This window comes from Pezoporus flaviventris, unplaced genomic scaffold (assembly GCF_033815535.1).
Source record: "Pezoporus flaviventris isolate CSIRO_AGI_PZ_B2104156 unplaced genomic scaffold, CSIRO_AGI_Pfla_v1 ptg000093l, whole genome shotgun sequence".
Taxonomy (NCBI): domain Eukaryota; kingdom Metazoa; phylum Chordata; class Aves; order Psittaciformes; family Psittacidae; genus Pezoporus; species Pezoporus flaviventris.
Window position 1 is genome coordinate 893,558 of NW_026892641.1, and position 13,152 is coordinate 906,709.

The 13,152-nt window shown below is 49.4% G+C and overlaps 2 protein-coding genes across 6 annotated transcripts in view; both read left to right on the forward strand.

Annotated features, from left to right (window-relative positions):
- The window catches only part of ETS1 (ETS proto-oncogene 1, transcription factor), a 514,297-nt gene that overhangs the window by 496,870 nt on the left and 4,275 nt on the right, over nucleotides 1-13,152 (forward strand). The window lies entirely within an intron of this gene.
- Nucleotides 1-13,152, forward strand: part of KIRREL3 (kirre like nephrin family adhesion molecule 3) — a 270,297-nt gene that overhangs the window by 239,735 nt on the left and 17,410 nt on the right. For all 3 annotated transcript variants that reach the window (XM_061476132.1, XM_061476133.1, XM_061476134.1), the window contains one exon: nucleotides 39-144. In XM_061476132.1, coding sequence (XP_061332116.1) covers nucleotides 39-144 — 106 coding nt within the window. The remainder of the gene's footprint in view (nucleotides 1-38; nucleotides 145-13,152) is intronic.

A 13,152-nucleotide genomic window follows, 5' to 3' on the forward strand; every position in this document is an offset into this window, starting at 1 on the left:
TTTGTGTTGCTTATGGGCTTGTCTCTGTCTCTTTGCAGACCCACCCCTGGTGAACTTGTCTGTGGAGCCGCAGCCGGTGCTTGAGGATAACACCGTGAAGTTCCACTGCTCCGCCAAGGCCAACCCTGCTGTCACCCAGTACAGGTAAAGTGGCTGCTGGCTGTGGGTTTTGGTGGCTGTTCCACTCTCTCTCATGTTTATCGCTGCTTGGTGGTCATTCTAGCTCATCCCCATATCCTCTACTGTGGGACACGATGGCTGGAGCCAGACACAGCCCCTGCTCCCTGCAGAGCTGTGGTGGCACGGTCCTCTTCCCAGCATCCCTGCTCTGATAGCTCCCTGATGCTGCTTTTACCTTGATGATGTTGTTACACGTTGAGAGACTGCAATTGCCTCCGCGTTAGGCCGTCTGCTACGTTCTGCTGCATGCAGTCCTCAGGCAGAGATTCATTGGCGCTTTGGAGTGGATTAAGAGGCCTGGCACCGAGCTGGTGGAGCCATCTGTTTGGGGACGTAAAGAGCAAAGCACGCCGATTGAAAAATCTATTAAGGGAAAATTCCTTTTTTTCAGGGTTTTTTTTTTTGCATACTCTTTTATGATTTGAACAATACAACTCCATTGCTGTCTCTGTGTAACCCTTAAGCAACTGCTGTAAGCCTCTCTAACCCCAACAGCATGGAGCAGAGCTCAGAAAGGGTTAGAGCAGAGGTGCTTTGACTGGGGATACATAGGGTGCTGAGGCGGTAGCACAGGGTGCCCAGAGACACTGTGACTGCCCCATCCCTAGCAGTTTGGATGGGGCTTGGAGCAACCTGCTCTAGTGGAAGGTGTCCCTGCCCATGGCAGGGGGGTTGGAACCAGATGAGCTTTAAAGTCCCTTCCAAACCACACCATTCTCTGATGATTCTCTCTAACGTTTCTTGATCTAAGCAGACAAAAATATGGGTACGTGGCTGCAATCAGGTGCTCCTCACTCCTGCCTGGCAGTCAGGAGCACGCACACAGAGGCACACAATCAGGTCTGGCTTTGCAACAGCCTGGGTTGATAATAACAGAGGAGGCACCTCCGGGGACAGGTTACTATGACCCGCCTCCTGTTAGGCTCATACAGCTTAATTAGTACAATCAAGTTTGCTGGTAGGAACAGCTCCTTCCAGCTGGATATCTGCTATCAGCACAACAAAGCAGTAATTGCGTTCCTGGTTACACAGAAGAGTTATTAATTTGAGAAGTCAATTAATGTCAAAGATACAAAAGCCCTGTTTTTCTATTGACAGTTAGGAGCAGTACGAAGTGTGTGACAAGCTGGGGAGGTACCTGGGAGAAGGTCCCGTGTGGGTCTTGCCTTGATTGATTCTGGTGCAATCAAAGGCAAAACAACCACCTTTGGCTGAGGAGCCAGACAGTGGCAATATTTCTGCTCCAAAGACAGGGCATCAACCCTGATCCTCAGCAACAGGGGCTTTCACATCATCCTTGTGCACCGGAGCAGCCTTGAGGGCTCCAGTTTGCGTTTCCTCCTTCCTCTTGGCCGTTTCCAGCCTCTGTGTACATGGCAAAGCAATGCTGGGCCGCTTTTCCCCACCAAGCAGCATATGGACCCACCACACGTCTCCCCCCTTCAGTGCTGTCTCGTTAGCACTGGGTTTTGCTCTCTCTTGTAGCTTCAAATGCCACCCGTAGCCCTCTTCTGCCCTTCTCATCCATCCCAAGGCCACGTGTCTTGTCACCCTTCCTGTTGCCTGAGCACTGGGGTTATTTCTTTGCCATGATTGGTTTTTGGAGGGACTCCACTCTCAGAATTAATTGCAGGGGGTTTTCAGGTTATGCTTTCTCATAAAACGGCTTTCTTTTAGGGTGAAACCAAAAAAAAAAACAATAAATTCAAGCAGCTCTTTTGTTTTTTCCTTTGTGAAGTTCCCTTAACATTTTAACACCACACTTTTTCCCTACCACTGTGATGAGCAAATGGAATTCAGCAGCGCTCAGCAGGGCTTCCTTCCGCTTAATGACTCTGATTGATTGGGGGGGATTCATTTTCCTTCCTAAAGATCCCAAAGCTCTTCACTATGTAAAGATGGCAGATGTGCCAGCACTGAAGCTTGGAGTCCTTTGGAGTGGGATATCCAAGCAAGAAGCCCCCTGCGCCTGGGAAGGAGCCACTGACTGGGAAGGAATGTGGGTGCAGGGGTGTGGGATGTGCAAAGCCTCGGAACTGGGATATTGGAGGTGTGAAAAGGCAGAGCATGAGCTCAGTGTCACCCCCAGGGCCATGTGAGACCCCTCAGTGGTAAAAATGAGCTTATTCTGCCTTCAAACCAAACAATAGAAAGTGTGATTTCTTTTCCCACTCTAACGTATCTCCTGTGGCTTCCCTCATCCTCAGATAGAGACAGCACATCTTGGTCTTCAGATGACATTTACTTTTGATACCTCCCAATATGTTTGTCAGTAAACAGCGCTCTGAACACGGAGGGAAAAAAAAGGCCTAAACAACATAAATCCCCTTTTCTGGGCATAAATCCACAGCCAGGACCACAGGGCCATCCCCAGATACATGAGCAAGCTGTCACCTTGCTTGCGTTTGATATGGTGATGAGTTTTGCGTTGTGTTTGCACCCCACGTTCTTCTGGCTGGGTAAAGCAAGTGAAGTCGAGCATCTCACCCAAAGATGCTCAGCTGGGAAGCACCCATGAACCGTGTTCCTCATTATCAAGAAGCCTCTGGTCCTGCTGACGTATGGTTTTAAGCACAGACCCCTCACTGTTTTCATTAGGGAAAAGAAATCATATTCGAGTTTCTCAGAGGGCAAAAATCCCCACACATCCCCATAGACAAAGTAGGCTTGATTCAATCAAGGCATCTTCTCTTTTCTGAAGAGCTTTTCTTCTTGGTCTCTTATATAATACATCACATACATGGGGGATTCAATGCAAAACCTGGTTAGAAAGGAGACCTTGGAGCGATCTGCTCCCGGGGCCAGAGTGGAAAGTTACAGCCTGTACTGCATCTTCTCTTTGGGTGTTTAATGACATCTTGTCAAAACTGACAGCTTTCCACTACAGGTTTAGCCTCAGTGGCATTTTCTAAGGGGAGAAGAAGCCTGAACCCCTCTGCCTTAAAATTCAGTGATGCTGGGAGGCAGGCAGGGCGTGCTTTGCTGGAGACACAGCTCTTTCTCCTAGCTGAGGTTACCCCACAGCCGAAGCTGGAGCTGAAATCCCAGTCCCACACCGGCAGCAAGGATTTCTTGATGAGGAGCATCATTTCCCCAATGGGGTTTGTTCACCCACAGTGTCACCTGGGCTGTCACTCACTTTGGGATGTGAGACAGGCCAGTGTCACCAAAAGCAAAGGGAGGGAGGCGGGCGGAGGGCTGGCAAGGTGTGTGAGCAGGGGGTTTGCCATGGGAATGAACTAACCCTGGTAGTAGGGGTTTTGCTCAGTTACATGCTTTCCCAGTCATCACATAGACATATCCTTATGGCCTCTGCAGGGTCGTATACCCCATCTGGCTCTGATTTATCCCACCTCCAACTGAAAGCATGTTCCCTTTGCACCTAAAGAGCAGCTAAGCCCACTGCTCCGCAGCTCCTTGCTGCTGCCTGTGCAGCTCAAGACAGGCTTGAGGGACCTGGGCTATTTGGCATCACTTCCATGGATGTGTTCCATATACATTAGCACCATAGACATGGGGTTGAAAGCCCAAAGAGGCTCCCTGGTGTTCCTGGGAAAGATGCTCCCTCTTCTGCCTTCTCCTGGAGCCCCTGCCTGCCTCTGCCAGCTCATCTGCAGGCAGAGCATCATGCAGCCACCGTGCCAGGCTGGAGGAGCAGCGGCAGCAAACGGCTCCACCAGGCAGTGAGCATATGTGTGGGCAAACTGCAGCTGCCTCGTCTTCCTTTAACAGTGCATCTCAATGGGCAGTTCTGGGATGGGGAGGGGGGAATTGGGGAATTTACTGGCTTTCTTTTGCTGCAAGCAAACGGGCAAGAAAGGGAAAGAGAGTAATTAGCTGTCGCTGTTGTTCTGCCACCTGTGATGGCGGGTAGAATTAATGGAAAGCAGCAGAAGTCAGGGCGACGTGAACCGACTCACAACCAGGCCTCCTCTTTGCTCACTTCACATCTCTCTATTTGCCAATCTTCTCGTGGCTTTTGATGTCTCTTGTGTGACTGTGGGGTGTTTTTTTGCTGTTATTATTTATCACTTGCAGTAAGAAAGAGAATCTTTAAAGTGGCAGAAGAAAATGGGAAAGTTTAATATTGCACGAGGCAGAGTCCCTCAGCCTTTTGGGCTCCTCTGATGATGATTATATTTGCAGAGCGATGGGGAGTTGGTGCAGGCAGGGCAATAACACATATCTCACTCTGGCACATTGGTGCAGCGCTCTCGCCCCCAGGGCTAGAAGAGACCTTTGCAAATAACGTTTCCTTTACAGTCATGAAGGGGGGAGACACTTTAAGGCATCCTCCTGCATCAGCTGCCTAAACATTGGTGATCTTAGTGCATCCACCAGCTTGAGGAGCTGCAGATGCAGGTCAGAGCTTGAGCTGCAGCATCTTCGCACATCACAGGGTGCCTAGTCAGGTTGTGTGGAGCTCAGAGCCAGCCCCACCATCACTAGCCAGCCCCACCATCACTACCAACACTTCTGGCTTGCAGCAGGAGCATTGGGTGTTTGTTTGCTCAGTGGGCTCTGGTCTGTAGAAAAGACCTTCTTCTTTGTAAACACGGTGTTATCTTTGAACCAACAGCATGCTGTCACTCACCAAATATTAATCCAATCTCAACTGCTTCTTAAAGAGGTTTTCTTCATAGGCAGTGGGACTCAAAGGCACCTGAAGGGAGACAGTGTCCAAGCTTCCCTCTGCATGCTGGATGGGGCATTGAGCAGCACATGCCTTCGGTAGATCTGCTGTCTCACAAAAGTCATGCCCAAGTAGAGGTCTATGAGTGTTTTGGCTGCACAACGTCTCTGTGAAAGCCCAGGGAAGTTTAATGCTCTTCCATGACACCAGAGTTATCCCTGCCTCCTCCATCTAGCTGCAGAATGCATTCACAGCTCCATAGGCAGAAGGGATTATTGATTCTGTGATTCTGTGATTGCAGGAAGCTGATGCAGATATTCAGGGTGATGAATTTCATTGGCAGCTTCTGATCACTAAGGCCATACCTAGTTGGCCCATTTTTTGTCTCCCTAGCAATCTGTGCCAAGGAAGGGGATCTGCAATATTAAGCTCTTATTAAATTACAATCACATCTCCATTAATATTTCAAGGGCTTGAAACACACTGCAGAGCAGCCAGCGACTGCAGACAAGGTGTGAAGTCCATGGGCAGCATGGAGACTGTCCCCATGATGATGAGGCTCAGCATCACGCTTGCAGGCATAAAATAACCCAGACTACAAGGGCACCTGGGGTTGCAGAGAGATGAGGTGGGGAGCAGCTCACCAGATGTCTGGTCCAGGCAAGAGGCATCTCAGCATCTTCAGGTGGAACGCTCAATCTGATTATGCATTTCTTGGCAGGTTTAGGACCTTCTTCCCCATAAACCAGCTCCCTCCTTCATTCCAGCTTGGGGAAGATGCTCATACAAGCCAGTGCGTGGGCTCTCCTTGTGCTTGGTGCCTTCCTCCCCCGTACTCCCATCTGCTCCCTCCTCCTCCTCCGGCCGGGGCCGCCGTCTGTCCAGCGGCAGGACGCTGTGAGTCCATATGCCATCCCTCAGCAGGGCTGTCACCTCTCCTTCTGCCTCCCACAGCCAAACTCAGCAAGGGAAGCCAGAGAAGCTGGAGCAGGGAAGGGGCCTGAGGCGTTTCACAGCAGCAACAGAGTAAATCTAATTTATAGACATAGCAAAATGCAGCTAAAGAGGGGGGTGAAATGAATGCAAAGCACACAGAGGTCTCAAGTTATCGGCACTGTAACGTTTTTCCCTGACTATCTCTGTTTTCCTGCCCAGGTTTGTCTTTGTAGCTTCCTACCAGACAACTGGACCTTTGCTCTGAAGTGGAAATGAAAGCTGGGGAAAGGAAAAAGAAATAAGGGGAAATGAATTCTTCAGATCTTCTTTGTGATGCATCAGCCCCATCTGCCAGCTCCTTCTGACAGGGAGCGGAGTGCGCTGGGTGGCAGGCGGAGAGGGAAAAGCAGGCTTTAAAAAAGGGAAAATAGAGTGAAATAAAAGGCATATATATATATCCCTGCAGTGATGCTGGGCTGTTGGGGGGGCTCCAGCAAGGCACACGGCTCCCATTGAGAGCGGGAAGATGGGTTGGAAGAGCCTCCCTTCACTCACAGAGGTGTGGGGACGGGGAGATTTGTCTTCCCATTCCCTGGCTTGTCAGGGTAATGGGAACAAGCGGGTGGGAGATGTTTGGAGGCAGCTCGAACTAATTAGGAGAGAGCGTAGAGGAGAGAGTCTGACAGCTGGAAAGGGAGAAAGGAAGGGGAGGGGAGGAGGGAAAAGTGCTTTGTACTCTTGAGCACCACTCCCTGGTGTAGAAATGATTAAAGGTACCAGATGAAATGAGTGATGAAGCTCAAACCACTCTGTTGGATGGGGCCTTTCCAAAGGAGCCAGGTGGCAGAGGGGATTTGCTGTTGTGTTTCTGAAGGGTTTGCTAAAACAGGGTGCATCATGGTTGTGGCTATCTCCATCCCAGCCTGGACCACCAGCATCCCGTCATCCAGACTTTGCCCGTGCATTGCAGTTTCCTGAGGTTGGAGTGAACCTGTCTCTGAAGCATCTCATTTCAAGCAAACTTTGCACCCAAATCTCTGGGTGCTAAAGACGACTTTATGGTTGGCCATCAAGCAAAGCTGCTAACACTTCTTTTAAACACCCTTATGGTTCTGAGAGCTCTGAGGGCCTCCTTGGTCACCCCTTCAAGGCATTGACTCCTCCGGCCAGATCTCCCATCCCTGTGCAAGGAGAGGTGGCAGCTTTTCAAGCCTAATTTAGCAGTCTTTAATCTGAATTATTCCAAACCACACTTGCCACTTCCTTCATGTGTTCCCGCAGGATGATGGGCTGATTTCACAGAACGAAAAGCCTTAAGCAAATCTTGTCACACAAGAAAATTGATTTTTCAAAACTGACTTTTACAAGATTACTGGCGGGGTTCCCCCCACCCCATCTTTCTTCTGTATCGCTCCCTTCCAGTCTCCCGAGGTGGCTTCAGATCTAAGGAAATTAGAGATGCTGTGACTAAATTGAAAATGTAGAAAGAGGGAGAAGGAGGAAAGAAAAAGCACTCAGCACGTCCTGTCCCACTGCCTCTGTAGGAGCTGGCCTATGTGCTCACACTTATGAAGTAGCAGAGATGCCTCCTTTGCCTCTCCTACTGCCAGAACCCGCATGCACCATCAGGAAACCGTGTAGAAGGGTTATCTCACAGACAGCATCCCCTGAGGGGCATTCCTTGGTGATCCCAAGCCCCCAAAAGGGGGCTGTTCTCTTTCTCTCCCTCAATCCCTCCATTTTAGTTTCTCTTTGGGAAGAAGAAGAGTTTCCTCCTGCTGCTCGATTCAGAGCCGCCTCAATGTGTTTTGTTAGGAAAAAAAAGGAAGAAGAGAGAGGAAGAGTTGCCTTGAAGTGGTTTCAGACAGCTTAAAATATGCTAAGCTTTTGTGTTTCTGCAGTGTAAATAATGAATCCTCTTACAGCCTCTGAGTCGGGAAAGACGTTGATTTAAGAGGCCTTCAGCTCTGTATGAGGTTTTTCTGCTTTCATGCCAGAGGGTGGGGAACGTGGCAGGGAGCAGCCAGGTGTGAACCATAGAATCATAGAACAGTTTGGGTTGGAAAGCACCTTCAAAGGTCAGGTAGTCCAACGCCCATGCAATGAGCAGGGTCATCTTCAGCTCGGTCAGGTTGCTCAAACCCACATCCAGCCTGGCCTTGAATGAGGAGGCAGGATGCGCAAGAAGGACCCATGATGGGGACAGGGGCTGCACCTACCTCAGCACCAGCAAAGCGGGTGTTTTGCTAAAGGATTTCATTTTGTGATTCCTCTTTGCTCCTTTATTGCAGTTTTCAGGGGCAAGAAAGCGGTTTAAATGGAGAATGAAGTTGTTAGCATCTCCTTCTCTCCCTGTGCTCCAATAAACCAGAGCTGATTTGGTGATTGCATCGGTTATTGTTGATTTAACTAATTCCCCAAGCAGCATCCTAGGAAGCATCTCTGCTTAAAAGCAGGCCAAGCCACCCATGGGGTCCCTGGCCACCCTGCACGTCAGGCACACACAGAGGTCCATGCAGCATCAGCTACAAACCCCGGTCATGCCTCGTCCAGGGCTGCGTTTAGGGTCACCCCATTGATTGCACGGTTCAGCAGCAGCTTTAATGGTTGATCAGCCAAGTCACTGACAGCTTAACAGCTTTGTTTACTTCTTCCTTACCACTTCTGCGGCCAGTTTGTTCTGACTGTGCTTAGAAAAAGGCTGTTTTGATTGTTTTCTCACCAAAAATGAACCCAGCTTGTACAGACTGTGCCGGTGACAGGGCTTTAAGTGTGTTGTCTGGGAGAGAGAAACCTTCTCAGCCCAGTTCTTCCAGGTACCTACACCACAGGCAGCATAGACCTGGTCCTGGGGTATTCCTGCCCATCACTGCCCCACTGCTCTCCGAAGAGCTGGATTCCTGTTGCACGTCTTCAGGCATGATCTGGGGAGCCCCTCACTGCTGTTTCCCAACCATGGGTCCTGCTAATGGGAAGGAGGAGATGCACCTAAGACAGGCACCTCCCTTCAAGACTGCAGTTTGACGAGCAATCAGGCTCATCGCCAGCCCCCTTGTTTGTCAGGAGGGGAAACACCGAAGCTGAGATGAGATAGGAAATCAAGCCAGAGGTTTCCTGTGCACAGTGAAGTGTTATTATTATCATCAAAACCCCAGAGTGTTTAAAAACAATCAAACCCCAGCAGCAGCAACAGGTGTATCACAGCGAGTGCAATCACATCAGGTCTGAACTCTTGATATTTGGGAGAAGGTTGCAATCTTCCTCGCTGTTTATTTGTTTCTGAAGAAAAAACACATAGGGGAAAAGAAATAGGCACGGGGAGATTAGCAAAGTTGGCATCACCGCTCTGAGATGCAGCATCTCCACCATTAGGACCTGAGATTTGCTTTGTGGTGGAGCAGAGATGCTTGCACTGGGGACAAAGGGGTTTGGGAAGAGGCCATCATTGCTGCAGCTGTGCATGGATGGATGGAGATTTGTCAGGGAGGGAGCGGGAGGCTTGGAAACCTTTCCTTGGGTATGGTGAGTCCGTAGAGGACCAGCCAGCCATCAGCAAGGATGCTGAGTGCTTTGCTCAGGGCTCTTCTCCCCTTGAACTTGATTAAACCCCAAGCTGGAAGGCCCAGCCTTGTAATATAGATGGCAGAGAGATTACCTATTGCCTGCACCGGCTGATAAATGAACCTACTGCATCGGCATGAAGGGAGGATGGCAGATGTGCAGCTGAGGAGCTGTACAGGTCCCACACGTCTCCATTTAGGGAGGGAGCAAGCAGGAGAAGAGGAATAACCTCATAGATCACTATTATGGAAATCTGCTCTTAATAAGGAAATAATGTGCATGATGCATCACACTGGAGCCATGCAGGGGGGGTAGCGAGACACTGCTCAGGCCTTGTTGCTTGCTCTGTCACTTCTTACAAGGTTGTCACTCATGGGAGGTGCTCTGTAATTTGCCAGCACAAGCTACCTGCTGTCCTTACCCTTCTCAGACCTCCACTGTCCATGAAACACCATCGCTCTCCATCCCCATAGAGGATGCTGGGGTACAGGAACAGGAGAGGGATGCAGGGTGCAGCACCCAACGCAGGGGCAGCTCTTATTTGAGGATGAGAGGGGACTGCCACGTTGCAGCAGTAGGAGTTGAAGGTACTGCTGGCAATAAAGCAACAAACCCATTCTCTGAGCTATTTGTAGCAATTAATAGCCTTTCCCAGGAATGAAATGTTAATTAATTCATTCCCTCAGCCTGTGCATTTATTTAAGGTATTTGTGGGTGTTCTCTGTACTTTTATTAAGCAATTAACATGCGTCCAAGAAAATATTTGTCTGTTTTAAGTAGTTCTTAGTAAACACGATTTATATGGCAAGCAAGTGCTTTATTTTGCATTGTTAATTAAAAACGACAATCCACTCCACTGCCACAGGTTGTCTACACCACTAGAGCAGCCGCTCTGCCACGAGGTCTGGTTCAAGGGGCACGTGTGCCGCTGGCTACAGCAAAAACACCTCCTGAGGAGCCTGCAGCATGGGTTTGAGCAGTGCTTGGTGGGTGTTGTAAGGTTCAGAGAGCCCATGCTGCGGGGTGGGTGCTGTGATGCCCTCCTGTTGTTCCTGTGCTGCAGGGAGATGCTGGTGAGAGCTGTGGTGTGATGAGGAGCTTTATAAAGAGCACGTACGAGTCCTACAGCCTTCCCAGGGTTGTAAAGTAAATAGCTTGTTCACACATGCTGTTTGTTGAAGAATTACCAGTCCTTGTACAGCACACAGAGGAATTTATTTGTTATGGTGAGCCTGGGCAGCGCTAAGGCAGACGAATTGCTAGCGATGCTCTTTCATGTACCAACGCTCTGTCAGGGCTTTGTGGTTAGCTCCACAAGCCTGGAAACCCAGACAGAAATGGGATCCTTTGGGATAAGAAAGGGTAAAACCCCTTCGTGATGGATGAGTCCTGGCCGAGTATCCTCCACTGAGACCCCAGGTGCTTCATCCTGGCTTTCCTTTGGAAACCAGAGCAGGTCACTGAAGAAACACTGAGATATGAAGACTGAAAGCAAGCCACAGCACTGCTTTGAGCCAGCATATCCCAGAATGTGCTTTCCTATTTGCTTGCATGTACTCTTAGCTGGGAAGCAATTGATGTAGTCAGAAAATGCAATGTTTCCTTAGAAAAGTCCTGTCCCCTCCTTATCTTTAAGCATTAATGTTTCGGGTATTTTCCCATTCTTTAATCACTGGCTTTTCAGTGCTGTCTGTAACAACCACCCCTTTAAAACGTGGGTTCAAATATCTTGTTTCCTGGTTGAAATCTGTTTTCCTCCATCACCCAGGCTGATTCAATTTCCAGAATATACTGGGTTGAGAGGCACTGGGCCCAGAGAGGCCAAGGGAAAACACAAGCAGGTTATGTGCAAAGCCCAAGGGGATGAGGGACAGCAGCAGGTTGGTCTATGTTGGCCTTAGGGCATGGGATAGCGGGGAGAAGTGGTGGGTTTGGGTAATTGGGAATCACAGGAACAGGTCCTTTGGGCAGATCCCCATGGGCAGACCCTGGCCCATCTCTGCACAGAGCTGTTACTACAATCCCTGCAATACTCTTTGGCTTAGGAAGGAAACCAGCAGCAAAAAAAAACGACAGCTGAGTTAGCGGCTGAGTCATATGAGGAGAGACTAAAGCAGGTAAATTAATATAGTCTGGAAAAGACTCTGGGTGACATGTTTGCAATCTATAAATACCTTCAAGGCAGCAATATAAATGAAAGAATCCCCTGCTCTCAGCAGTGCTAGGATGAACTGGGGCCAGGCTCCACATAACAAGGCCAGCGCATGAAAAGCCAAAGCAGTGGAGGTGGTGAATGGGGCTGATAGAGCATCCTCTGCATCTCAGCTGTGTTTTATTCAGATTCTATTTATAAACAGTTACTGAAAGGTTAATAGGTGAGTAAGACATGTTGTGGGCTTGTAAAAGCATGAGTAACTTGCCTTCTGGCTGCCCACAAGCACATCATGGGAAGCTTTACAAGAAGGTTATCAGGCGTCGTTATTAAAAACCAATTTGACATTATAAAAGATCTATACTGCTTGTTCAGCCACATTGATTTAGCAGTGTTAAGCCTTGGAAAACTGGAGCAAGAAGCTTGATCTCTGCTGAAGCACAAAGAATTGCTGTTTGTGACACATCTCCACGCTCGGGAAATCCAGTTTTGCGGAAGCAATGGGGTTTGAACAAATCCATGGAGCACCATGCCATGGTTGTTGCTCTGTGTTTTCCCAAGATGCTGCAAAGCCAAATAGTTCTTGGAAACCTTGCTCTCTGTTTTGCTTCCCTTTGTAACATCCAGGAAATGGCTTCATAGAATCTGAGACTGGTTTGGGTTGGAAGGGACCTTAAAAGCCCATTCAAGTTCCAACCCCCTGCAGCATCATTCCTGTGGCAGGGAGGCAGCAGGGCAAAGGCAGGTGCCATCAGGAGGCAGGGAAGCGTGATGCTGAAACCAGCTGACCCCTTGGCTTGGGCTGCAATTCCCTCTGGAAGGAGAAAGGCATCACCAAAGCATCATGCAGCATTCCAGCCGTTGGGAGGTGTTGCTTGTGCTGGTTCTTCCATAGGAGGAAGCTCCCTCATTAACACATGAAGAGCAGCCCTAGAAATAGAAGTGACATCTCCTGATTAATTATTGAAGGGGGAGCATGGGGAGGGTGGGGAAGCTGGAGTGGCCCAGTCAGCATCTGTTAGAGGTGCAAAGATAAATGAAATGAGAGGGCAGATAAGTGCCTACAAATGGGCTGCATCTGTACTGCTAATACATCTCTCAAAACGCTTGTGTCATCAGATGGTGGGTGAAGCCTTGCAGGTCAGCTGTCCTCATTCTATTAGATTCACGCTCTCAGTCACAGAAGGGATTTGCTCTAGCAGCACAGTTAGAGTTTTTCCAGCCTTAACTCTCATTCCAGACCTATAGAGGCACTTTGGGAAGCCATCTGTGCCTGCAGACCCTCTCATGAGTTCCCTGTGGATCCAGTAGTCTTTGATTGCCTTTAGGGCAGCAAGGAGAGCCCATAGCAGAGCATTCGGGACAAGCAGAGCAGAACAGTAAAGGCAGGAGCAGGAGACCCATGGAAGGACCATGAGCAGTTGCTGTTCTATTTGAAGGGGACACCAAAACAACCTCACCAGCTCATCTCTCTGCAGCTGGATGGGACAAGCCCAGCTCCCAGTGCCGGCATCTTCCCCAGCCCACCCAGAGGAGGGCAGAGGTTCCTTAGGGAAATCCTCTTCCCTCTAATCTACCTGTCAGTTGCTTTGGGAGGGTGGTTATATGTGTTTTCCCTGGGCTGCCGCCTGTGCTGTGTTTCCCTTCCTCCACAGAGCTGCTGGAGTTTCACACGCCTGACAGCATCTCC